Source organism: Cavia porcellus, unplaced genomic scaffold, assembly GCF_034190915.1.
Source record: "Cavia porcellus strain 051 isolate PalLab524CR breed Dunkin Hartley unplaced genomic scaffold, mCavPor4.1 scaffold_1, whole genome shotgun sequence".
Taxonomy (NCBI): domain Eukaryota; kingdom Metazoa; phylum Chordata; class Mammalia; order Rodentia; family Caviidae; genus Cavia; species Cavia porcellus.
In genome coordinates this window covers 140,685,045-140,712,599 of record NW_026947484.1, presented here as the reverse complement: position 1 = coordinate 140,712,599, position 27,555 = coordinate 140,685,045, and the positions used below count along the sequence as shown (strand labels likewise).

The 27,555-nt window shown below is 42.5% G+C and overlaps 1 protein-coding gene across 35 annotated transcripts in view; it reads right to left on the bottom strand.

Annotated features, from left to right (window-relative positions):
- Positions 1-3,506: 3,506 nt before the first annotated feature.
- Positions 3,507-27,555, bottom strand: part of LOC100716784 (myomegalin) — a 245,631-nt gene continuing 221,582 nt past the window's right edge. For 8 of the 35 annotated variants that reach the window (XM_063256623.1, XM_063256611.1, XM_063256619.1 and 5 more), the window contains 18 exons: positions 26,143-26,378; positions 25,068-25,119; positions 23,979-24,202; positions 23,168-23,320; positions 21,843-22,028; positions 19,096-19,347; positions 17,776-17,907; positions 17,074-17,193; positions 15,109-15,298; positions 14,427-14,551; positions 11,296-11,532; positions 9,395-9,508; positions 8,606-8,832; positions 7,502-7,645; positions 6,319-6,457; positions 6,009-6,055; positions 5,149-5,209; positions 3,507-4,498 (listed from right to left, as the gene is read on the bottom strand). In XM_063256623.1, the coding sequence (XP_063112693.1) occupies positions 4,353-4,498; positions 5,149-5,209; positions 6,009-6,055; positions 6,319-6,457; positions 7,502-7,645; positions 8,606-8,832; positions 9,395-9,508; positions 11,296-11,532; positions 14,427-14,551; positions 15,109-15,298; positions 17,074-17,193; positions 17,776-17,907; positions 19,096-19,347; positions 21,843-22,028; positions 23,168-23,320; positions 23,979-24,202; positions 25,068-25,119; positions 26,143-26,378 (2,785 nt within the window). In that variant the 3' untranslated portion in view covers positions 3,507-4,352. The remainder of the gene's footprint in view (positions 4,499-5,148; positions 5,210-6,008; positions 6,056-6,318; positions 6,458-7,501; positions 7,646-8,605; positions 8,833-9,394; positions 9,509-11,295; positions 11,533-14,426; positions 14,552-15,108; positions 15,299-17,073; positions 17,194-17,775; positions 17,908-19,095; positions 19,348-21,842; positions 22,029-23,167; positions 23,321-23,978; positions 24,203-25,067; positions 25,120-26,142; positions 26,379-27,555) is intronic. The other 27 variants (XM_063256651.1, XM_063256657.1, XM_063256639.1 and 24 more) reach the window with 9 other exon arrangements.

The following is a 27,555-nucleotide window of genomic DNA, read 5'->3' as shown; positions in this document are numbered from 1 at the left end:
CATCAAAGAAAATCTTTCTACAGGATCATAAAACCAAGCCAGATAGTTTCTTTAATGACAAAGTATGGGGTCACACACTGCAAGTCTGTCAGTATTTTCTAAAATGATTCATAAGTATTTATGTCACCATGTCCAGATAGGTCATGATGACCCAGAACTATTCCATGTATGATTGGACATTTCTGAATTTTCAGGAAATAATGAAGACCAAACCAAAGACTAAATAATGCATGAAACATGTTCCATAGTTAATCAGTAGAGCAGGTAAAATATGGAGTTGGTCCCTGAGCAAAGGAGAATGTGGTCACATTCATGATGTCATGGGAACATGGATTATGGATGTCACCAGTTTCATTCCCCTACCCAGCCATGCCCTAGTTCTCTCAGATAGGTTTTTGTCTTCCCCTCTAATATGTGTAGAGTTAGCGTATGTCCATCTTAGGATATTTCCTGTCCTCACAGATCTTACCTGTCCTCTCATGTCCTCTGCAGTGTTGTACTTTCCCCTCTGGTGATTGTCAGGCAGGGTGTAGGCACAGCAGGCCTTTGCTAACCCTGAGCTTCACCAAGGTACTCAACTCCTGGGAGACTGTACCACTCCAGCCAAGTGTGTGTCTGTTTTCCTGGTATCTGCATTTTCTTGGGAGCCTGGCCAGATCAGGACTACCTTGCAGGGAGGATACAGGAGAAATATGCTGGATGGAGGCCTTGGCACCACAATGCCTGCCTTTCCCGTGCTGGAATGTGGTGAGGGAAGCAGGCAGCATCTTTCCAGTGTTCTTATAGGAAGGAAGGTTGGCAGAGGGAGGCTCATTAGATTGTGAGCACCCTTGGCTAAGGTGAATTTTTCTCAGGTGCCCTCATGCCACCTTTAAGTGGGCCGGGTGGAGATGAATGCTCTCAGATTTCTGTTTCCTCATCTCTAAGGTGGTTATGTGTTGCATACAGTTGTCACACTGAAATAGGGAAGTGTCGCTAGTGAACACTTCATGTAAGATATAGGCATTCACAGGGTGTGGCGTTGGGTCCTGATATAGTAGAATGTGGTCCTGGGACTCCTGATGTACGCTGGAATGCTTAACAGGGGCCGTGGAGAGACTTTCCCTTGAGCGAAGGGTGAAGCAGGATGGAGGCTCCATGTGTATGGACTGTTGTGGGCAGCATTTTTCCTCCTTTCCTTAAGGAAAAGAGTTGGTTTTGTTTGAGAGGCATGGGGAGATGTGGAGCCACTCACCCTGCAGTTGGCCTCAGGCAGTCTGGGCAAGCTGGGAGCTTGTGAGGAGCTGGTTGTCTCCAGTGTGTGGTTCTGAGTAACATCAGCACATCAGGCCACTGAGCCTCATGGTTTGGTTCAGATTACCTTGCAGGCCATTTCTTTTTAGACAAACTTATCATCTTCCTGAACATGCACAGAAGATCTCTGGTTCTGAGCCCTGATAAGCACTCTTAACCCTAGAAAGTGAAAAGTTCTTCTAATGTTCTAAATTACTTTTTAGAAAACTCAAAATGAGAAAATTGTTGGAGAAATTGCTCACGTGCATGAGATTGAGAGCCATGAATTCTGGATTTTACCATTTACATTTACCCGCCTAACCCATGACCCATCCCTGCTTTGTTAGCTTAGTTTGTTTCAAACCTTAAAGAAATAAGTATATAGTCTCACATTTCTTGTTTTTTTTTTTTTGAGAGAAGTTTTCAAATGCATGACAATCTTCCTGCCTCAGCCTCCTGAGTACTAGGATTACAGACATGTACCACCCACGACCAACTAGAGTCTCACAATTCTGAAGGGTCTATTCTAATCTGTAGTTTCCTGTTTATTTTCTTTTTCCTTTTCTCTTTCCTTTGATTCTCCCTCTTTGTCATTTATTTGATGATACTGAGGTATGTTTTCTGTAGCACTTTCTGTAGTCTATGTTTGTCTAAATTGTTGCTTTGTATATTTGACATGTGCTTCTCTGATGTGTCCTTTCTTTTTATAGTTTGTGAAACTCTGTCAGTCTAATAAGGAAAAACAGAATCCTCTCTTGGAATTGAAAGCATTTAAGTAGCTACATTTTAAAATGTCAAAAAGAACATACACAACAGAAGTTAAAGAAGTAATCTTTTGCACGAATTACACCGTTATAGAAAAATGTTGTTAGAAAAGCTCTATAGACTTTTTAAGAAAAAGATATATTATCTTGATTATTCATTTATACTGAAATGAGTTTTAAATAAATAATGTAATTTCACAATAAACAACCTGTATCATTTTAACTATTGATGATGAAAACTGGAAAAATTTTAAACTCACATTCCAGGAAAAAGAATCGTTCTAAAGCCATGGTAAGAAATAGCCACCAGCACTGGTATTAAATGATGTTAATTTAATTTAATGGGTAGAATATGAGTTTCCTATTGTTCCTGTAACAAGTTGCCACAAATGTATTATCTTAAAATAATACAAGTCATCTTTCGCTTCTGAAGATCAGAAGTCCAGAGTAAGTCTCACTCCACTAAAAGTAATGCGTTGTGTGCTGGTTTGCGTTTCATTTTGGAGGCTCTAGGGGTATTATGTTGTCTTTTCCAACGTAGAGGCTGCCCACGGTTTTATCTTAGAGAGAATCTATCTTCAGAACTAGCCGTAGGTGATCAAATTACTCTCATATGACATCATTCTGACACCGACTCCCTGTCAACTCAGAAAAGAAGCTTACCCGTTTTGTTGCTCTCTTTTTAAATGATAATCAGTCCTTATGCTGACTTTCAAACAGTTTGGCTAATTCTGCCAGCTAATTCTCTCTGTATTTAAAAGCCAAAGGCACTTGTGCAAACACCTAAATGCCTGAGTGTGAAAGCAGAGGTCAAATTCTGAGTGTTGGAACATGCTTTCTTATCCACGGCAGGCATCTTTTGCCTGGACTTTTATTATCGCTGCTGGAGGTGGTGGCAGCCATGGTAATAGTGATACAGTTTTTTATTCTAGTTGTCATTGTTTGTTTTTATTTTTAATTTTACTAAAAATTAACTGTGGAATGATAGCTAAATTTTATTTCTGGAAAGGAAAAGAACCTAAGAATTTTGCTCAAGCAGTTGTTTAAAATTTTTATTTGAATCTTTAGGGAAGCTTTGTATACTTTTCAATAGAAGGTTCTTAAATTTATTGTTTCAGTTCAATTGATATAGAATAACATTTTAAAATCTGTGGTCTCTGGCCTTCCTACACCAAAGTCATCAGAGTACCCTGTGAAGGACAGAGAATCTGAGACCCCACACCAACTAGAGCCCTGGGGACTGCAGCCCAGCAGGTAGCCCCATGTGTCCACAGCTGATTTTCATCTTGAGAAGCACTCCCTCACATTTTCAGACTAGGAAGTTTTACAAAAGGATTAAGAAGGAAAAATGTAACCTTTTCAATTTAGACCTCAAGGATTAGCCTTTGAGTTTTTTAATGATAATTTTCTTTTTCATTTATTCTATGAAGTGTTGAGGAAATGAGAGGCATAACAGGCAATGGAAAACGATTCCTTATACACATCGTACTTTAATAGCCACCTGAAAGACTTCCATTTCTTCTCACCCACCCATTCTGCAGGGTACACTGGTCTTCACCACATGGGTACAGCAACATATATAAAATCTCTATCATACATTTATACACACATACCCACATCCTATAAGGAGGTGAAGACACAGACACGCCACTTCAGCACGAACACAGGCCTACTCTGGCAGACCATGGAGGGTCTCGGTGGCACCAACAATCCTGACTACCCAGAGAGAAGTAAGAATGAGCAAAGGGAACGGCGTATTTAAAAGGGGTCAGTACAATTTGGAGATGACACAAGCGAAGAAACCGAAGGTGTGGTATAAGCAAGAGCGGGCATCCAGGGGGACCCACACTCATCACTTGGACTCAAAGTATTCAGGTGTGGTGATGTAGACCTAAGCGTTGGCTAGCAGAGCTGGTCCGGGATCCATGAGTGGTGTTTGCTGAACCCCCAGCAACACTGTCTAGCAGGGCACTGCCAGTCAGCAGTGTGCTTCTGGAACTGTCTGAGGACTGCAGTGTGGGACCACAGCCCCATCACAGGAGGCAGCGTCCTCCTTGCCCTGAGTTGACTGTCTGAGGACAGCTCCTGAGATGAGAAACAGGCCATGCCTTGCTGTGGAGGCTGTTTAGAAGCGGTGTCAGGGGGTCTTCCATGCGGTCTAAGTGTTTTGCTAAGTGCTGGGCTCAATGGGCCCTTGCTACTAGTGTCTGTTGCTGCCAGGAAGTCGTTTCTCCTTTTGTTGACCTAGAAGGATGCAGTTCTGTCCCTTCTTCTGGACCTCCAGCAGGCCTGGAGGGATAAGGCCCCAGGTGCTCATTAACAGATAGGCAGCTGCACCAAAGGCGGGCAGGCCCATTCTTCCTGCTGTTTTAAGGACCTCTGGTAGCTTCGCTTCTTGTGTGGCTCCTGGAAGGCAAGGGTCACAAGACTGGAGCGCACAGCAGAGCCCTGAGGGATTTCACCTGCAGACAAAAGCAGAACAAACAAAAACAAATCACCAAAAAAAAAAAAAAAAAACCAAAAAAAACCCCAAACAAATGAAATCTCTTCAGAGAAGATGGTCAGACTCTGCTGATGGTTCCCTGAGGTTGAGTGTAGGCTAAGTGATGCCAGAAACCACGAGGCTGGTGAGAATGGGTTAGGAGGTGGAGTCAGCTGAGTGTGGAGGAGGCAGAGGGGCCCTAGGTCAAAGGAAAAGCTCTCAAGCAGTGAGACTATTGCTGGTCAGAAATCAGGCATTGCACACCGTGTGGCCCCTGCCTCTTCACGGCCCAGTTCATGCTGTAAGTTATATGATCTGAAGCCAAAACCCAATCAGCCTTTGTCATGTTCTGAGAGGCCAAATGCTGAGCATGAAACATGCACATGGCTAAACAGCCTGCCGTAGGAGGGAGAGGATATTTTGTGTCCCAGTTGTAAGGAAAGATCAAATCAGCAAAGATCATCTATGTCTAGTTCCACTTCTTAAAGATGAGGGTCACAGAAACCAAGCCAGCCATAGCAATTAGTGGTAAGCCTGAAATCGGAGCCCAGGCCCCTGAGGGCCTGAGGGAAGTAGTGAGGAAAGCTTCCACGCCAGAGGGAGCCTGAGGTCCAGGAGGCTGCCGGTTACCTTTGCTGGGACAGGAGTAAGGCTGCACACAGGCAATCTCGTAAGTGTTGTGCTGAAGAGGCTCAGGAAAGAAAGAGGTCATCAGAGAACAATCAAGGGGAATTATAAAAAAACCAGAAATGTAATGTAAATCCCTGCCTTAACCATATTCAGGGTGGAGGTCAACACTCTCTCAGGGTATAAGTTAGAAACAATTCTAGGAATATGCTGAATATATTAAAAAAGTTTAAAGTGTAAGTTTTATGGTTTAGCTTCTGATTTTGAAAACATTTCAAATTCAATTCTTTTTTCCAAAATACTTGCTAGGGAATAATCAGCACTTAGCATGCGAATGTCTGGCACTGTCTTTTTGGTTAGTCAGATTCAGAGGATCTTTCTTGATGTTCTTTAATGAAAAACATGTCAAAATCAAGCAGCTGTTCTCAGCCCAACAGTGTGCAGTGAAATCAGTGTAGAACATTGCACCGTGCTTATGTTTAGGAAATGTCACAATGTAGAAGAGGCCTTGATATCCCTGCAGAGAGCTAATTCACAGATACACCTGGGATCTCTCCGCCATTAGGACAAACTGTGTGGCACCTCTCCAGGCTCCTCACGGTGGCAAGAAGAGGAAATGGTAAAATGACCTGATGATGCTGAGGTGGGCGTAGACAGTTTAGGGGACAGGGCTAAGTGGACAGGACAGCAATGGGATGGCAACTCGGAGATCACTGAGGACCTGAGATCCTACAAGTGGACTAGAAATCTCTTCCTGGAAGGTCATAGCAGGTCAGGCACACCTAGTCTATCAAGTCTGATGATAGACTCTGACATGGTGGGGGCAGGTTCCAAGGCTTTGACTGGTACTGCTGCTTTCTTACCTCCAAATTCGTCCTTGCTTTCTTCAAAACATCATGGGTCCGGGTCACTGAAACAAGGAAACACGGCAAAGATTACCAGTGAAGCCTACTTGAAGCACTTTCTTCTGGAAACTCAGCCTGAGGTCTCTTGCCAGCCCTATCCACCTGCTCTCTGCACCCACAGTGAGTCCTGGCACAGGAGGGTCAGGGCTGCCGTACCCATCACTCCTCTCCTGACTTCGGGGCCTCTCTGGTTACATCCCTGTGCAGCACATGTGGGGCACGTGGAACACCAGCCCTTCCTCTGTGTGCTGAGCTCAGGGGCACCTACATTGGCTGATGATGAACTGCTCCATGCTCTTCTTGTGCTGGTTGGCGGTCTTCAGGCGCTCAGCTGTGCTCTGAAGGAGCTGCTCTTGTTTGGACACCTGGGCTCGCAGTTCCAGGAGCTCTCTTTCCACTGTATCTCCCTGGAGAAGAGGAACAGGCTCATTCTTTGTGGATTTGCAACCCAAAACAAGACTCTACTGTCTTCTCAACACTCTCTGAACTGTGTTCCCTCCCTTAATACACCTCTCAAAATGCCAGATGTGGACTACTGAGGACAAGGCCATGGGTAGGAATACTGAGGAACTTCAAACAAATAGATTAGCACAGGTCAAGACTCCTGCTGCCAAAGAAACCTTGACTTCAGACAAATACCAAACTGCAAATAAGACCTGGAGTTCAGTCATTATATAAGCTCTAGCACTTCCTCATCACAGATAAGACTGGGATGCTTAGGAGAATTACATCTGGGGACTTAGGCCTGGCTTGCTCTTGTACAAGTTCATAAATATTCATGCTAACATGAAGAGGGTAAAGCAGTTCCCTAAAATTAGCATTGCTGGATATCACAGGATATCAGTAGCAACAATCTTGAAATACAATCCTGGAGAAGGATATATTGAACTCTGCCACCCAAGGGTATGCCAGTCAAAATCAACTGCGGCCCCAACAGGACTTGAGAGGTAGCTGGCTTTCCCCAGGCCTGGGCTGGAGATGCAAACTTGAAGATATGTTGGGATTCCAGGAAGTAGCTACGAGAGGCTCACAAGCTCATGGTGACCTTCTGTGACCTTTTGACTGTGCAGATCTGATGGATGAAGAGGGAGTATTAAAACTTCAGTAGGTTCCTGACTCTCAGCTCAGCCAGATTTCAGATGATAGACATGGGATATTTTTAGGGATTACCAGGGTAAATATATCTCTGCTTCTCTGTTTCCTTTCCTTCTCCTCCATGATTTCATGGGGGTGGGGTGGGGAGTTGGAGGAGAAAGGATGTAGTCAAAATTTTAATGAAAGCAGCCACCATGGGCCTGGGGTTTCCCTCTGGAATGCTCCCCTAAGGTCCTGTCAATCTCAACTCACCATGCAGTTCCTGACCTTCAGGAAAGCTGTGGGGCTAAGAGAAAAGAATCATCCTGGGGCCAGAGTTGCTCAGTTGGAACCAGTAGAAGACACTGGCTTCTTACCACTTTGGCAGGCAGCACAGGGCCGGGAGCACTAGGCAAGGCTGCTCGCCAGAACATGGAGAGGAGGGACGCTGCCTCCTCCAGGGTGTTGTGCAGGGCACTGGTGCTGCTCCGCAGCTCATGGACTCCTTTGCTGCCCAGCACCTGGGGAAAGGAGTAGAGAGCCATGGATGCTACTGAAACTGAAATACCACATTTTACCCTGAGCTCAGGGTTCATTCCTTTGTGAGTGATGTAGACTATGGGCCTGCTTGAGCCTATGAAACCCCAGGTTATCTCTGCTGGCCCAGGACCTAAGTGCAGCTCTAATAAATTACATGGAATCCCTCCTCCATCTGAGTATCCTATAAGCTTTTATAACTCATCCCTGTTTTATGTCCTCTTTAACTTGTTACACTCCTTGCCTGCAGTAAAAGACTGTTTCTACATCGAGGCACGTCCAGCACAGACTTCCTACACTGTGACCGTGGCTCTTATTGTTCTTCTGGACTGGACCTGTGTCTTGCGTCTAAGTGCAGGGTCCTTGGAGCCAGGGCTGTTCCTATGCATCTACAGGGCTCAGTGGCATAGACAGCACAGCCACTGATGCCTGGTCCAAGTGCTCTGAGAGGCTTTGCTGATTTCTTCCCCGCCTCTACTCAGCCTTAACAAGTCTCGTGGCTGCCAGGTATCTCACCCTTTCCACATATAAAGGCAATCCAGATCCAGTTCTCTGAATATCTGTCTATCTGGTTCACTGTAATCTGCCTGCACAGATGGCCATATGCCAGCAAGATAGATAATAAGCTACCAGAGGGTATGCAGTACAATGCTGTGTGTATGTCAGCACTTAACAAATGCTCTGCTGCGGATGATAACGATGCTGCATAGGCTTTTCTTTGACTCTGAGGAGAAATATCCAGTTAGCCTTACCTCCAACGGATTAGAACTTATAATAAAAATAGGAGAAAGAGAAGAAAGGACCTGGTTAGAATAAATAGAGGATGCTTTTGTAGCTGATGGGAGATACACAGTATGAAAAGAAATAATGAGGGGAGGTACCATCAGAGGAAGAAAGGGTACCTAACTGAGAAGAGTGCACCTAGCAGCTGAGGGTCTGATTACCTCCGCACCCTGTACTTCCAGGCCAGGGATGCTGAATGCCGGCCTCATAAGAGACAGTATCTTCTGGACCAGCAGTTTGCCTTCCCCAACCTGCTGTCTTAGAGCACTGTAATCATCAATGTGGCCTATGACGTGGCGACCATACTTGTTGGCAAAGGAGCCATCAATAGCATCACCCTCCAACTTTGGAGGGTCTTTCTTTACTGGAGAAACATCCAAAGCCAGCTCTGAAAGAAAAGAACAACAACAACAACAATAAAATAGGAACTGCTGTTACTCATGACAATATCTTCAGTTCAAACAATAGAGAGAGTGATCAAAGCCAGGACCAAGAAAGACAGCATTCAAAAACATAAGGTAGGTGAAGTCCACAAACCTATTCTTGGTTCTATATGTTTATATTTTTTCTTCTATCATCTTATAATGATAAACTCTTTCTAGAAGACAAATTTTAGCCTTATTGGCAAGTGAAGTGTTCAGGATAAATTTATTAATAAATGTAGGTTTCAGAGTAGAAAAGACACAGACAAGCAAATATGTGGACACAAAGAGCACATTCAAGAATGAATACACTTCAGAGTGCTGATGTGACAACAGAGCAGCAGGAAAATAGTTGGAAGAAGAATGACAAAAAAGACAGCCACAGAAAGTGCAAGGAGTACAGCTATAAGCCAAGCAGCATGCAGAGAAAGATCTTTAACTTCAGGTGACACATTTTCAGAGAACCAAGAGTTGTTTGCAATAAGAATTTGACATCATTATCTCCTCACCCTTTTTTCTTATATTTACCATTTGTCCTGGTGACTGTGGCAGGGCCTGAGCCAGGAGCAGAGGCAGAGCTGGACAGAACCAGAGCTGGAGAACTCATGCCTACATCCCGGACTGGAGGGGAAACAGCTGAATCTAAAGAGTAAGGACAATCACAGTAACACAACCACAGTGCCAGGAGCCATGGAACACATTGCACCCAAGCTCATTCACAGTATAGTCCCCACAATGCAAGATCTAGGTGGTGTGATTCAGCTCTCACATAGTTATCATCCATATGTCACAATAAAATACACGAGCCACGGGGTCATATTATTCGGTACGTTTTCATTTTTCCAAATGAAGATATCTTCCTTTAATTGAAGGATATTCAAAGAGAAAATAGCTTCTACTTTTCAAAAGTATTAAGCATAGTTTTATAAACTCAATTTTAAATATAATTTTGTATGGTGTCTAGTATAATGCTTATGGCAAAATACAAATGTACATAGTACATGTTTATATCAGCACAACTCATAATAGCTAACTCTTGAAAGTGGCACATCTGTCCATCAACAGATGAATGAATAAAGAAAATGTGATATTCATTCACAATGGAGTATTACTCTACCACAAAGAATGATAAATTTGAGTAATTTATAGAAAATGGATGCACCTTGAGACCATAATGTTAAGTGAAATAAATCAGACATAAAAGTGTAAATATCACAATTTTTCTCTTACATGAGAAACCTAAAATATAAATAAAGAGCAAAATACAGTGGTACCTTGATTAATAACTTCATTCCATAGTTGCAGTTACAAATCAAATTGGTCCCAAACCAATCAAATTCAATTGTTAGCCCTGCCATGCTGATCAGAAACAGCTTTAGCCAGAAAAGAAACCATGCCTTCCTGTGAGCCAAACGGTATGTGGGCTGAAAAACCTGAAGAGCAATACCCCGCCCCATCTCTTGCTGGTTCAGAGGACTCAGGATGAGATGATAGCAACTGAGGGGAAGGGAACAGCTCGATGCTTGTACTGTTTGGTTGGCTCTGCAGGCCTGGGCTGGTGGTCTGGGCATCTACCTGGAGGATGGCGGTGTGCACTCTGTCAGCTGTGGGGGATTTCCTCCTGTCTTACTTTTGAAATCCAATGTTTGTTTCATTTTACTGTTTTGTTTTATCACTAGGTCTGGTAACTTGAGCAACTATTTTGAAGATAACAATGTGCAGTGGTATTCTCACTGCTTTGTTTGTTCCAATTTATTGTTTTGTTTTATTCAACATTATATCTTTATTCTGTTTTATTTTGTTTGATTTTGTTGTGACTGATGGTATGGACAACCACTGTGAGGATAGCAAGATATACTATGGTAGCCATTGTTGATTTTCTGTTATTCTGTTCTGAAGTTCTTTACTACTTCCATTGTTTTGTTTTGGTTGGCTTTATTCTGCTTTGTTTTGTTGTGTTTTATTCTCTTTAAAATAAAAATTTTTAAAAACTTCAATGGTCAAGTTCAATGTTGACCTTATGGGAGAAATTTGACTGAGTTTGCCACTAGTTTGGTTTGTGACCAGAATCATAGAAAGAATTAAGTTCATCAACCAAGGTACCACTGTAGGAAGCAGGGAGACACTAGATCTTCTTCTTCTTCTTCTTTTTTTTTTTTTTTTTTTTTAAGGGAAGGGACCAAAAGATGAAGGGAGTGGGGAGAAAAGGGAAGGAAAGGGATGAAAAAAGAATTAAGATTTGTTATGTTCATGCACCAACTTCCCATGATGAATGTAATTATTAATACTGCAAATGTGCTGATAAAATAGAAATTTAAAAAATATTGATCAAGGCAAGTAAAAAATACTGACGAGGCATGATGGCCCCTACCACTATGAGCATCTTAGTGCCTCCCCACTAGCTGCCTTAATGTCCCTTCTCTCCTTACCTTGGAAGGGCAGTTGCTTCTTTCCAGGGTCGCCAACTGAGAAGTTCTGGCTAATGGAGGAGGGGCTACAGGTGGGTTTCACAGCACCAGCGTCCAATTGCTGCTCCAGCTGCAGCCGCAGACAATTGTTCATTTGAATGCTCTGCTCCAATTGTCCTCTTAGAGCTCGGATCTCTGCCACCAAGTGGTTTAAGTCACTGCTCAAAAGAACTTGGTGACAGGCATCCTGGTGGAAAGCTGAAGGAAGAGAAAGGGCACTGACCCAAGTAATATTCCTGAGCACGTGTGAGAACACTGCTCTGTGATACTCCCTTGTGCCAAGGACCCCACTATAATCCCAGCTCTTGGCTAATGCATTTATAATACAGATGCAGCCACCAAGGCACATGGAGGTGGCACATATCCAAATTACTCATTTGCACGTAGCGTACATTTGACTAGTAGACAATAACAAGTTTATTTCATTTCTTTATTAGCCTTAGTTTTGCAGTATTCTTCAAAACAACAAGGTTCTTCAAGGCAAGGAGTCAGCACTAAACTGCAGAAGGACAGGGGCTCAGTGAGCAAGAGACCACCACACTCAGAAATCAGAGAAGAGGGAGGAAGGCACCAAGACCTTTTGGAAGCATGTAAGAATGGGAGGCAGGCACCTTAGAGTAAGGATCCTAACTAAGTAACATTTTTAACTTCCCCTTGGTCTTCATCACCCGCATATTTCTACATACTAGGGTGAAGAGACCTGAGAAATATTCTCTAAGGCTACAGTTCTTTATCTGGAAATCTTAAAGCCAACTGTATTTCAAAAGGCAGAACTGGTTTGGGTTTTATGCAAGGCAAGAGGTCATAAACCCCATGCTTACTTTATACTGTTTATACCTTGTTGCATCTGGCCCACAGCCCTTAACACATTACAAGATTATTTCTAATGATGTGAATATTCTCATTATGTAGATAATGAAAGACTGTGAGCATCCTCTGGTCATTTCAGTTAGGTTTTCTCACCAAATGACACTATGAAAAAGTTTTTATTATATATCATTATGGATTTGGGAATTAAAAATAAGCAATTATGGAGCTTTAGTGATAATACTTTGAAATGAATTCTAAAAGACCCATGAACAGAAAGAATGACATAAAAGTTGATTTACTTCAAGGTGATGTGGCTTCAGAAATTAATCCTAAGATCTATGATATACTTCTTTGTTTCCCTAGATCAAATTCTCACTAAATTTCACTTGCTGCTTTTTAAATATTTTACATGTATCCATGCCCTGGTATCTTCCCGATAGCACCTTATTCTAAACTCTTATCTTTTAATGTTCCCCAAATCACCATTCAGTCAATACATTCCCCATGTCATAGTATCTTCTCTCTCTCTAGTATGCCTCTTCAGACTGAGGAACTTAAATTTCTGTTTTCGTCATGCACTAACTTTTGTTGAGAAAAAAGCATTTTATTGTATATAAACTTTATGTTGACACAGAGGCTTTCCATAGATGGTGACTCTCCTTCTCACCAACCTGACCTCTCACTCCGTTGATACTGAGCTTCTTCCACACCCATACTGGTGTCATTTCTGACCCAACACTTGCCCAGGGTTTGTACACTAACTATTCTCTCATCCTAGTGAGACTTAGAGGTCCTGGATTTTGAGTTCTAGCAACTAAGAAAGTAGATCCTATTTTAGGAAAATTCATTCTTCCCAGTGAAAATTCTATTCTAAATTCCTCTGCCATTCACTCTTTTTTTAGGTCAATGGAGGGCCACAGAACACAGAGTTCTTTATCTGATCATTCTTCAAATACATACTTGAAGCAACTTCTCATCTCCTTATAATCTTTTCTAAGCTTAAAAAGTTTTTAGTTTTTTGAGAAGTTCAGGATTTCTGGTTGCATACTATTGCGGTTCTGGTCTCCATTAAGTTTCCTAGTATGTCAAAGTCCATTTTACAAGATGAACCCCAAATCTAACTATGTATTAGGCGAGGTCTCACCATGGATATCATATTCACAGTATTATGATCTCAGGTTGAGTTGAATTTTCCATAAAACTTCCTTATGTAATATCCTTATGTAAACTGTTTCTTCCAAATTCCCCTGTCCTTAAACCCATGAATGGCTAAAGAGCCAGTCTGCCCATCCTGTACTTCAATCACTGATATTTTTAAATCAAATTTACAATTCGTTATCAGTTAAACTTCATAACACTGGTATCAGTCCTCCATTATAACACACTGTGTGTTATGGTTTATAGCTAAGTATCCCCAATGTCTCATGTGAGCATAAGTGGGACCTTTGGAAGGTGACTGAATTATAGGGCACTACAGCTGACTTGCTATTTGAGGTGGAGCCTGGTCCAAAGAGGCAGGTCACTGTGCATGTGATACAGAAAGTTATATATCCTTTTACAGGTCCACCCTTGATTCCTCTGCTTTTTGGATGCTATGATGTAGCAAGTATTCCTCTGCCAGGCTCCTCTGCCATGCTATACATCGAAATCTCTACAAACTGTGAGCCCAAAATAAACCTTTTCTCCTTCAATTTGTAGCTGTTGGGTATTGTGTGCCAGTGACAAACAAAGTAGTTAAGACTGCTATGACTTGCTAACATTGTGCTTCAAATATCCTTTTCCAGCTGTAGAAGACCAATAGGGAAATATAGGTTCTCAAATACTAGTCTACTAATTCAGCAGATGGCAAGCAACCTCAGTAAAAGCAATTGGTATTTAAAACTATCCCTGAAATTTAAATCTTATCAGTGTATAGTATTTTATAAAATATATTTTCTTTTGTTTTTATCTTTGAATCTCTTTATCTTCTCACTAGGGAATAAGGTCAGGGTAGAAAATATTGGCTGCATGGGCTGTTATTATTTGTTATTTATAATACTTAAGACATTTTCAAATGATAGCAGCTCTAGGACAGTTCTTTGAATTTAAAACATACACACACATGCACACACACAACCGTGTTCTGGGCAAAAAAAATCAACCCACTGATTAATTTGTTCCTGGCTAATAGGTAAAGTTTAATTCTTGTGGGCTATTGTTAAAGACATCCAAGATGGATCTTGCTCACAACACCAATATCTTATGTTTGCCCTTTATAGAGAAGAGGGAGAGGGAACATTTACCTTTCAGGTCCTTTTTGGAATTCCCATAAAGTGCTTCATAGATCTGTAGCTCTGACTGCAGGGACTGGAAGAGCTGCTGTTTCTCTTCACACTGTTGCTGCAGGAGGGCCAGCTTGTGCTGCATCCTGCCAAAGAGAGGCAAGGGTCCACTGGGCTGGCAGGGCCATTCATCCCCACTGGGATTTTAACCTGTGAGCGCATCTTTGCTTCATGGAGTTTTAGCCCAAGATGCCAACTAGACACAGTGATTTAGCATGAAGCTACAGCACTAGCTACCTCAGAGAGGACCAGGACTCTTGCACTGTCTCCTCTCTGATCCTACAGTGCTTATCTTGCTGTCAGGCTGTTGCAGGGCTTATGCTGGGGACAAGCATAACTCAGACTCATGCTGGTGTTGCAGTCTCAAGGTAATCGTGTGAATGCATCTAACTGGAAGCATAGGAATGTTCTTTGTTCAGTCTCTGATATGAGGAAGCTTTCTATAACAGAGTTTCATCCTTTCTACTTTGGAGCACAAAAAGTATTCCCAGACATACCATTTTTTTTTGCTCAAAGTCACTGGTGAGGCAGAAATAACAGAAAGGAAAATGAAGTTTCCAAAAGAGGACACTACTGTCTTGCTAATATTCCCTTTTTCTAAATCTGAATGAGACCACCTTCCCTATCAACAGGTCCCTCTTACCTAGAGTCATTTTCCTGGAGGGACAGACGCTCTTCCCTGAAGTGCATGATCTCCTGCTGCTTCTCCTGCAAGTCTTCCAAAAGCTGCTGCTGCCCCATTTTCTGCTGCTCCACTTCCTTCTCCAGCTCTTGAAGCCGGGATTGAGAAGAGAATAGAGCCTCCCTCAAGCATTCTGTTTCCTGGGAGTGCCCTAGTGGGCAGAACACAGGGGAACATGGTGCGGCATCAAAGCTCAGCAAGAACATGAGCCAGAGCACACCTGGCCTGGTGAGCCCAGCTTAGAAGGAGATTTTGTACCAGTAAGCAAAATGTTTGGTTCACAGTATCTCATACACACTGGAGGCTGTGTACCTCTTTTTCTACAGTGCCCTGGTGCTCTGATTTATTATGGTTTCCTTAATTTTTAAAGAAGATATTCTGGTTTCTAAAGCTCACCATTTTCTAGGTGCACATATACCATCTGTTCAACAACCTATTTGAATTTTGCCAAAGATCCACAGGATTTCTTGTCTATGGTTTTTAAAATACATAGTGTTCATCATTTTAAAAATGTGGCTATTTGTTCTTTTTTTGGGAAGGCAGCATCTCTCTAAACACATATTCTCAAAGATGATCAATAGTGACCCTGCAAATAAGGATGCAGATTCAGGCAGTCCTCTGGGGTCAGAGTTAGTTGGGCCCAGAAAATGGTACACACTTAAATCTCTTATAATTTTTTCACCTGTGAGACATGTTTTAGTTTTTCCAAGCAAGCAGCGGTACTTTAACTGCTCTGTTTCTTTCTATCCATTAACTTTTGTTATCGTCCCCAGCAGGGGAATTTCCCTCTCCAGCCTTCTCACTTGGAAATGGCTAATTTAGAAATATCTCTCAATGTCTTTTGTCCTTCATTCTGACTTAATCCTAAGAATCCTTAATTCTTAGTCTTTTTATGAGTATTTACTAATTGTTTGTAAGTAAAAACAATTTGTTACTGGTTTGAGCAAATCAATTAACATGAAGGTCAGCTGTCTCCAAAGCCAAATAGGAAATGATACCAAGCTAAGGACGCCCCCCCCCCCCCCGCAGTAGAACTGGGAAAATCCTAGAGGTGACTTGCTGGTGCCTCCCAACACAGTTATAGGAATACTGATTAGAGAGCAGCCTGAATATATGAGTGAAGTAATGCGATATGTGTCAGAGGAATGGCAGAGCAGGACCAAGAGGGAAATGGAGAGTAGCAGCAGTTTGGAATACATGAGAGGGAATACAGGCACGTGTGTTCTGTCTTTTTCGTAGGGTCCAAATCAGCTGTGAGTGAAAACAGATAAATCACAGCCTGTGATAGTTTAGATCTAGCATGATCTCCAAAAGTCTAAAGTGTTCCAAGGTGATTGGATGACAGTGGTGTTGTACTACTCATCAGTGGTCAGTCCATTGATGGGGTCAGCGCTGAATGCACTGTTAAGACGTAGGGTCTGGTTGGAAGAGGTGGGTCACTGGGGCACATGTTTGGAGGGAATATCTCTGTTCTCCTTGCTTTCTGGGTGCCATGAAGTGAGCAGCTTTCCTCTGCCATGCCCTTCCCACCATGATGTTGCTGCCTCAGTGCCAGAAGACCATGGAATGATACTCTTTATAATGTGAGCCAAATTAAAGCTTTCCTTCTTTAAATTGTGAGTTTTGGGTATTGTGTCCCAGTAACAAGAAAGCTGACTAACATACATCCCAAAATGACAAACAAGTTGGTAGCTGGGGACTCTGGATATGTGCAGGTGGACTGTATAGAATCAATAGACTTCCTAGTCCAATCACCCCAGAGCCTTGGAAACTGAGGGTCCATGGGCCTTCTCTGGAAGTGGCTCTTTGTAGACTGAGAGTCTGGATCCAGGTAGCTATCACTTTGCTTCTCGGACTGGTAATTTATGTGGTCAGGATAAAAGTGATCTAGGAGTCAACCACCATTTGTAGTTTTTAGCTATTCACCTCTAGAAACGTGATTCAGCTGAGCCTGAAGCCTCTGGTTTTCTTCCCTGAGGACTCTATTCTCATTGTAGATTTGAGGCATGGACTCCATTCCCTGACTGTAGACATGAGAATTGGATCCTGTCCAAGAAAACATACATTTGGGTTAGAGATTATTTTAAAAGTTTCCCATTCTGTATCTCCCAAATATCTGCAGTCCCAACTCAGAAGGAAGTCCTGGGACTCAAAGCCTGGGACAAACAAAAGCACAATGGACTCAATTCCAGTTTGTGTGTGCCTCTTCTCAGTGGATTCTGTGCATACAGTTATCACATGCAACAGATATAGCTGTGCTAGAGGGAAACCACATGGGGAAGGTGACTTCCAAGAAACAGCAGCTTGGGCATGTAACTGAGGGACAAGGATATCTAGGAAAGGGGAGGTTCCTTTCAGACATGGAAAGTGACAACATGCCAATCACAGGGACATAGAGGATCAGTTAGCAGTTTGTAAACAGGTTAATGATGAGGCAAGAAGTTAGGAAACCTACTTCTGCACTGAGGAAAGACACCCTCTAAACTCAGATATGTCATTAACTGGAATAACAGTACTTGCCCCACCCCTTTAGCTGGACTGTCTACAAGGAACAAGTAAAGTAAAGCATATCCAAAGTCCTTTGAGGGCCGTGATTATAGCAAGAAACAGGGCGAGCTGGGCCCCTACCACTCCCTCGTGCAACGGAGCTGAGCCGGTGTTCCAGCTGCTCCCGCAGTCGGTCGTTGATGCAAATGGACTCTTCCAGGCGCTGACGCAGGTTCCGGATCTCACCCAAATGCTCTTCCAGCAGGTCAGCCCCTGCAGCCATCCCATCAGTATGCAAAGAGAGGCAGGAAATGAAAATGTAGGTTATTGAGGGTGAGGGACAGAATTTGACATGTAGACTCTCTGCATGATCTCTAAATACCATCAACCTTCTGCCAACTTTGGCCTCTCAACCAGGCACCCAGGAGACCTAGACAACTTGTGTAAAGAGTAAATGGCCTTTCAAGCACAGGACAGTCCCTTGCTAAGAAAACCTCATGGTTCTTCTCCTACACAGAGGTCTGAAAAGTGAAACAGTACCACATGTTTTACAAAAATATTAATGCCTCTGGACAGGACCTGCCTACCATTTGGAAAGATCTGGCGTTGAGGATGATAAAGACTCACTCTGACTTTCTTCTAGTACCTTTCTTCTTACTGAAACATGACTGAGTATTTTTTAGCAAGGGACAAAGTCCTTCCTCTACCCTTATAGAGAAGGCCTAAGTAAAGAGTATATGACCCTCAACTTACTCTATGTGATTAATGACTGGTATTGAGTGCTTCCATCAAATTCCTTTTGGTATGGGAGGAAGAAAGGACAGCCTAGATGGAGCTAGGGATTTGAAGTGGCTTGGAGATTAAGAAAAAGCACGCACAAGGAAAAGAAATAAATGTTGAAAAGTAGGAGAGATGTTAATAACAGACTGGATCAATTATACCATTTTGCTTTGGGCTCAGTCTTTTTCTGAAGATAACAACCATTTCACTTTAGAACTGAACTGCATCCCAACATGTCTGCTAACCTACTCTCCTCCACTTGGTGCAACTGGATTTTGTACACAGGACATATATATGGTCGGGAGTCCTGTGTCCCTTTTTGTAAAACTCCTTACTGATGAGAGAAAGACCCTGTACGTGTCTGTGCCTGGTTTTCTAGGAAGGTCTGTGAGAGTAGGGCAGTAAGAGGTCAGGGAGCAAAAGTGTCAAGAACATAAACTGATGACAGAGGACGTAGGTACTGACTCTCCCGTATCCCTGCTGAGCACAGCGACCTGGGGCAAGGAGAAGGACAGCACATGCTTGGAAAGGATCAAGCCCTGGGTTAGCCCTTTCCTCTTGCTTATACTCCAATGCCAGGGTTAGAGGAGGAAAGAAAAAAGCCCTATCCAGGTAGGGAAGAAATAAACTGAAAAAAGTCATTTCAAACACTGGTCCTCTCAGCTCTGTGCTTTGCCTTACCTGTGGGTTTGGAGTTAAGCTGGTACACTGAGGAGCCTGAGGAGATGTCCCCAGACACACTTCCTTTTTGAGGTCGCATCATGTCCCACTGACTACCACTACCCAGGTACCCAGGTTCCAGTATTCTGCCCAGTTCTATGGTGCCCCGTGGAGGAGAGTGAGGCTGGGCAGGAGTGAGGTAATGGGAAGAGCTAGCTTCCAAATGCTTGCTTGGCAACGCAGCTGCAGATGCAGAAGGAACAGTGGTGACACCTGAGCAGGAAGAAAAAGAAGTGAAAAGTAGTGTCAGAAGAGAAAAATCAGCAAAGAAGTGTATGGCTGCTTCGAATGGAGACTGCCCAGGGACATGTGGGATACCAGAGATCCCAGTCCGTGCAGGGTACCAGTGAGATGAGGTATAACTTACTATCTAGAGGTATAACTTTCACTCTGTATTCTTTTGGCATGAGGTGCCAAGAGGTCAAGGATGTGTCAAGGAAAATCACCTGTGTACACAAAGGAAAAGTTCAGGGGCCCCCACTTCTAGCCTCAACTATAATTGCTCACGACAGAGTTCAGGGAAGTTGCACTCACTCCTGAAGTCAGAAGTCAGAGTGTAATGGGATGCAGGATTGAGGACAACTGAAAACAGGACTATTTGTCTACCGATGAGCATTTGCTTGCCCCAGAAGATGACCAGTCCATCTTTCCCTTTCTCTTTTTAGGTTTTCAGAGGAGGAAGGGAATACAGAATCCACCTAGATATGGCTGGATATGGAGACCTAATTGCTGCAAGCTGAAAAACTCATCGCTAAGGCTGGGAAAGCCCTAATTTAGGTCTCATCCAACATGATTCAAGGAATGCAAAGTATCATGACACCTACTCAAACAATAGGGATAAGGCTTCATTAAAGAAAAAAGAAAAAGAAAAAAAATCTTTGTTTCTATCTTATTAAAAAAAAAAAAAAAAAACAAGCCTAGCAGAAAAGAGGGGAGAAGAGGTGGGCAGGGCGGTGCTTTAGAAAAATCATACTGCTTTTCATCCAGGATTATCAACAAGGGGAGCAGACAGACAGGCAGCTCTTCCTAAGCAAATAGGAGTGAATTCATAATTTTACTGCAATTAGCACTTGCCAGTGTTTATCCCCAATTGTATCTTGTTCTCAAATTTGGCTAAATGAGTCACTTGAGAAAATTTAAATACACACATACACAGAAACATACACAGTGTTAAGTGGATCTCCAAAGAGGTCATTTTAACAGACATGGGATATATGTCTTGAGTCCTGCATGTTTTAAAAATCACCCCAGGAGAGTCTAATGAATAGACAGCTAAGTTTAAGAAGTATTGTCATGAGTCTTTCTGTCTCTAATTTGCAAAATACTAAATATTCATTAGGATAATTTAGAGTTCGAGAGGGACATTAAAAAGATTAAGAATCTAAATTTTAAAAGGAGTTCAGGAAAGATACTATTTCCTCTCTTTCAGCTTCACCTAAACCGGAGGAAAGGGAAGAAATCAACAGGGGTAGAAAATCAGTTTACTTTTTAACCAAAGTCACGGGAAGTTCCAAGTCTACAATGGTCAGGACTCTGGGAGCAGACTAACAAAGCATCTATTTTCAGGGTTGACAAAAGAAATAGTCTGGTCCAAATGGTACTCGGGGCTTTAGGAATAAAAATGATTGACTGTAATCTTTGGTCACCAGACACCCTTGACATGGTAACCCTCACCATCAATATCTGGTTTAGCAAACTTCATTATAGGCATTGAATGTGATTTTAAGGTAATTTCAAGCTGTTATGTAGTATTTTTTTTTTTAAAGAGAACTACTAGAGAGTAAATTCATCCTGTGAAGTTTTTTCCTTCTTTTTTTTCTAAACTAAAAGTAACAGCAAACATGCAACATTTTACAGTGAGGCATCCATGCTTTTCTAGAAGACAACTTATGCAGTCCATAAATTATGTGATTATATAAGGTTTGTCTTTGGCACTTTGGGAGGTTCAGCAGGAGGACTGCAATTTGAGCCTCACTTGAACAACCTGGCAAAACGCTGTTTTAGAAAACAAAAAGGGTTGAGTATATAGCTCAATGCAAAGACCCTGCGTTCAACCTCCACTACTAAAAAAAAAAAAAAAAAACTATCTTGAAAATCAAAGACTGTGGAATCCACAATCCTGTGCTTGTGGTTCCAGCTACGCACAAGTCTCCCATGACCCAGAGAGAGGACGAACATTGCACAACAAGAAAAGGGGGACTGTCACTTTTGCTTCTGAATCTATCACGACCCTTTCAAACTCAGGCTGATGATCAGGAATTAAATAAGATTAAAAGTATCTCATAGCAGGAGATACAGTAGCCTCACAAAGAACCCATAAATGTGGCCATCTTTTTTTTTTTTTTTAATGAACAAGTCATCTTGCATAAGCAATGCATACAATTTCTCTTTCATCCCTTAAGAGTAGTATTTTCCTAGGCTGTTGGGATTCAGCATACTTAACAGTACCCAACTCTGTCAAGAGTGGATAAGTAACAGGTCTAGACCCTCTGAGCATATATAATTGATAACTGATGAAACACACACGTCAGGAAGAGAGCAGTAAATAAATACATTAAAAAAAAAAAGCAAGCCGAGCTTTGCAGAAATCTTCAGGATATAACATGTTCCTCTGTTTTTTACAACTCCTCTGTCACACCAAAGCCATGCACAGCAACACAGTATAGAGCTGCCACTCGCAAGCACACAAAGGCAGCAGGAGTGCTCACTTTCTCCCAGCTGCTTCTGAAGCATCTGCAGCTCCTGCTGAGCCTCAGCCAAGGACACCACTGGTGTCTCACGGCAGCCAAGGAGGGGAAGACCAGAGGGTCTGAAAGGCATGAAGTTTTTCGGAGCTGAGGGCAATGGTGCCTGGGGGAGGCTAATCGGCTTGGGTATGGAGTTAAAGTGACAGCCTAGAAACAGAAAAGTAGGGAAAAAGGAGATACATCATTAGAGAGAAGGGGAGATAAAAGTGTGGGTAAAGACTAAGATGGTGAAACCATTCCATGACTCAACAACATCACCAGGGAAGTGGGTGGCACTTAACATGGTGCAGGCTGACCTGTCTAAAAGCAATCCTTACTCCAGGAAGTCTGGCCTGTCTGACCTCTGCTTCCCACTCTGCCAGGAATTTCCTGCACACACGTTCTTGGCTCACCTTGAAACCAGCTACAGAAGGCAAGATGATATTACTTTACCCCATGTCAGAATGGCTGTGCCTGATTGCTTTCAAAGGTGCTGCCCACCTTGGCCCATAAACTTTGAATCTAGGCTCAGGCAGACTTGAACATTTTCTCTTCTTTAAGACTGTGGAATAGCTCTTAGGAGAATGGGGTCAGCAAAAGAAAGCACTGTGCTTTCTGGGAACACCTCTACTCAAGTCAGACTTCACCACAAACACCTTGAAGGCAGCCAGTCAGCAGTGGTGGCAAGAGGCAAGAGGTGAAGATACAGATGACCCTTTCCCTGCCAACAGTGGTGCAGAGCTGTGAGCGATCAGTATAGCCCCTGGCAAATATATTGGCACATGTAAGTAAAATGTACTCCTTTAGTGCCTTCTAGGACACGTTCCATGCATGTACCAAGGACTCCAGTTCATTCATAAGTTCATGCATGGTGATGGAAAATGAATTTCACTATGAAATAAACTGGAACACCTGTAGTGGGGCACTGTGTAGATTACATGGGTAACATGCATATGAGATTAGTAGAAATGAATTTCTTTCCTTTCTTTAGCTGTCATAATTCCTTAATAAATACTTTGCTCTTTGTTCTTCAGCGTGAAATAAGAAAAGGGGCATGTTTATTTGAAAATGATTAGCTAATTATAATCAAAACTGGATTACAAATCAAATCCTGTTGTGGATTAGTTATTTTTCTAGGAACTTTTAAAAAATCAGATCCAGTTGTTGATGGAGAATGGTCTTCTGATTTCTGTCTATGATATGATGTATTTAGGCCCCTATAGTCTATAATTTTGCCCCTGAATGAAAGTTAAACAGGCAGTTGAGGAACAGGAGATGAAGCTTTTGCCCCACTGACTTTTGCATACCTGGATGGGCCTCGATGGCCTCCTTGGGGGGATTCTGGGGAGTTGGCAAGCTGATGGGGCTGCTTCTCGATTCAGCCTTAACCCCCTGAGATGCACTGGTTGTTGATGGTTTAGAAGACAATACAGCAGAATGATTCGAATGATGGATGGCATCTATAAAACCCATGAATGAAAGAAAATGTTTGGTGTTCTACAGAGAACTGGAATCCTGGCCTTATAATTTAACCAGGAATACCAGAGCTAGAGTCTTACTGTCATGGAATGCTTAAGGCACAAGCACTATTTCAGTGTTTATTTTCTTGTTTTAAGATAGAAACTTCAGCAAGACAAAACATTTTAAAGGTAACAGTAGGTCTCAGAGCCCTGAAGTCACGAATATAGCACCTCTGCAAAGTATCAGACAAGACTGACAGCATCTATAGACACCCACAGATATTTAGGAGAATTGCTCAGGAACTGAGAGTAGCAAGGTTATTGCAGGAGATATGAGATGCTCCATCTTAAAAAGGGAGGTCTATCAGACAAATTCAGGGAGGAAAAAAAGCCTTTTCCCATATTCTCACTTCCCACACTATAAAGTTGTCTTGGGTTCAACCGTACACTTCTGCTGGCAGAGGCCAGTATGACAGAGAGTACAGTGCAGAGTCAGGAGCAGAAGAAAGATCCTATCCCGGAGGAGCCTGTGCTTGGTACTTGCTGATCCTAGAACCACGTTGAGGCTAATAGAGCCGAGACAGAGCTATAAGGCCTGGTCTTCAAGGTCACCTCTTAATCTAGATAGAGATGGCACCACTCAGAAAGTGGAGGCTACCTGGGTGACCAGATGAAGCTTTCTTGTCTTCATAGTGAGTATATTCGCTGGCTATATCCATGTCAGAGCAGGCTTCTAGCTCATCAGACAAGAAGGAGGTGCTGCTGGGAGAGCGGGGGGAGTCAGACAAGGCATGGCTGCTGGGAGGCGAGAGAGACTGGGCATCCAGCTTGGCCTGCAGCACTTCAATCACTTTCTCCTTCTCCTGCAGCTCCATGCTGAGCCTGGATGGACAGTGAGGTGAATAACAGGTAAAACCAAGGTCATCCAGACTGCCTAGTCCTGACTAAAACTTATGGGAAAACCATGTAGCCAAGGGGACCATTCTGCAGAAAATAATGGAAAAAACTCATCTTTAATTAGAGGTGAAATGTAAGTGGAACAGAGATGGAGAGAGAACTGTAGCTATGTGGTGCACTGGCCACATAGTTTGCTAAGGACCGGTAGAGATGTGGCCAGTCCTACTAGGGACTGCTGCTTAAGGAATGGTCCCTGAACAGCTGCAGTCTGAAGACTATTTGTTATATATTCTCTAACAAGTCAAATATAAAAATTGAAAGTAAACATTGAAAATGCATATAATAAAACACTTTCCTGACACCCTAAAGTATAATAAGTGGAATCATCTAGTTGATCGACGTATAGATCATGCACTATCCTGGTCCCTTTCACTAGGCACAGTCATGGGATTCTTGCTTCTTCAAAGAAATTTGGTGACTATTAAACTGGCTATTAACTCAACTCAAGGCAGGTCAACATTGCAAAATACTTTATTGTGGTTATTAAATACATGAAGTATAAGGGTAGGCAAGGATCCTGGGGGTGAAAAGACTTAGTTCACTTATAGTTTGGGCTACATCCATGTTACTAAGCTAGGCAATAAAATGTCAATAGAATTATATTATGCCAATAAAATTATACTTAAAATTATATTATTCCAATAAAATTATATCCAAAAAGAGGAAAAAATATGAATCATCACATTCAGCTTGTTTTCAGTATTTTTTCTCTGTGACTTGTGAAGTTGTGGCTACTTTTGACCCTTTGGACTGAGGTGGTCATTATTTATCAGATTCTCTTTTGAATTACCTGAGGGCCAGTGGCTCAAGTCCAGCTTTTTCTTTCTCACTTTTATGATCTTCTGCAAACCAAATTCAAAAAGAAGCAATATAAGTTAAACAGATTCCACTTCATACATTACAACACACAGGGTTTATTCAGGCACAAAACAGGGATTACACATGCATTCATGATAATCATGTAGGTGGCCTCAGGGCTGTTTTTATAGAAGTGCACTGGCAGGGTTGCTTAAGTTCACCAGGCAGACTGTCCTTGACCTGGTGATTACTCTCATGATTTCATCTGCCCTGAATCAGAACAAAAAGTTGAATATCATTTGTCTCACTGATCATGCCCTCTGGAACACTCCAGCTTCCATGTCTTGTCACAGACTGAATCCCACACTCACAGCTGTGAGTCTCATATCCACTTTTATATAGACCTATTTTGTTTCTGAGGAGATAACAAATAGTCTTGCTCCATCTTGGTACCAGCTATCAGTAGATGGCCTGCTTGGCCTCCAAGTCAAAAACCTTTTATATACCCCAGGTGCTCCAGGGATTTCTAAGAGAAAGATTTTAAAGTAATCAGTGTAACCCTTGAGCTAGTATAGCCATAGCCTTAACTATGTCTAACAGGCACAGTGCTTTATCCACATTTGAAGTAAATGCAAGTGTAATACCATGCCAAAAAAAAAAAAATGGAGCAACAGAGACAACAAAAGGATAAATCATTTGCCCAAAGCAAGTTGACAGCAACATCTAGCCTAGAGCTGGAATCTTTCATTTGTAGTTCAGGGCTCTTTTCATTGTAACAGTGCCATGTGAGCTCATCTTCCTCTCTTCTCCCAAGTGCTAGATGGATATTACCTCCTGCCACAAAGATTACATTCCACATGGGATAAAGTCTCTATAGTAGTAACTATGGCATTTCTAACCCGGGGTCTTCCTCTTGGTGCTCCTGATGCTGTAACAGACCTCAGGACCCGAAGTGGGAATTGGAGTCTGGGAGAAAAATTTGCAGTGGGAATATTGTGGCCATCTGGGCCTGGAATTGCTGGAATGACTGAAAGCAAATATATTCCAAAGCTCTGTGACCAACTTACTAGTGCTGAGCTTGCTGGTGAGCCTCTCAGTCAGCTGACTTCCCTGGGCGAGCTGCTCCCGGAAACTCTGCCCCAAGTAGTAGTCAATGTCATTGCTTCTAAGGAGGTCTTCAAACGATTTTACTGTGTCTTTTGCATGTTGAGTGAGAAGGTAACAAATACCTCTCCCTTCTCGTATTTTCTGCCGAAGGTAGGACAGTTCTCGGGCCTGATCCTGAATCAGGGAATCATATTTTCTAATGTAGGAAAGACAGAAGGCAGGAAGAATGGAAAAGAGTGAATGACAAGTTATGGGCACTTTCTCAGAGATCTTTGTGAGAATACATCTAAGGGTTCCACCAAGCTGAATTCATATAATCCATAGGAGGTGTAAATTCTGTTCTGAGAAACTACTATATCAAAGAATTTAGGATAATATTGTTCAACTATTATATATATTAATTAATATATCTGCAAATAAATCATAAATCCTGTGAGAATAAAGAAAATGCCATACTTTACACTTCCTGCAGCATCAGTGTGACTTGTAGCAGATCATAAACACTTAGAATCACTTAATACTATATCTGGATAAGACCTCCATGTTTTCTATTTCAAGCACTATCTTACACATGAATATCTTCTATGTTACTATAATTGCAAAGATGGTCATTGTTGGAGGCCACTATGAAGCAACTCTGAGCAGGATTTAAAATTAATTAATTGGCTTTCTATGTTTATCTGTGAGCCTGTCTTAGCCTAGGCCTCTTGTCTGGAGATGGGAACAGATTCATAGTAAGTGAACCTCTATGAATCACTGGTCCTGACTAGTGGCCTATGATGCCAGAGATACCGCCTCGGGCAAGATGAGGCCACAGCTGAGGGCACCTGGCTCCAACCCTAATTAAGTAGATAGACACTGCAGCTGCAGGCATCTCACGCCTGCTGCCTTGCTCCTACCATAAATGTCACCATTGAGCTAAGACAGTTCTCCTAAATTGGCATAATTTACTACTTGCATAAGTCTTTGAAGTGACTCCCAAGGTCCTTCTCAGTCCCTGTGCTTTCCTCAGTATCCTCTCCCTTTGTCTGAAAACCTAATAAATATGGGCCACCCAGAGAGGTACTTTGTCTCAGCCCCCAGAGTCGTGAACGCTGCTAGAGGGTTTTTATCCTCGGAGCCCTAATATCATCCCCCTTGTCTCAGTTATGTAAGCCTGCACTGGACACTCATTTGGGAGTTGGGGGATCTTGGCTAGGGTCCTGATAGACCATTAGATAATCTCCCACTCTATGTGCTCTTCTACAACATGCAAGTCCTCCATCAGCACATAAAGGCTCTTCTCAACCTTCTTTGTTCTGAGAAGCCTCTGTGACCACTTTGACCAAAATAATATAGCTGAAATTAACACTGTGCCACATTTAGGAGTGGCT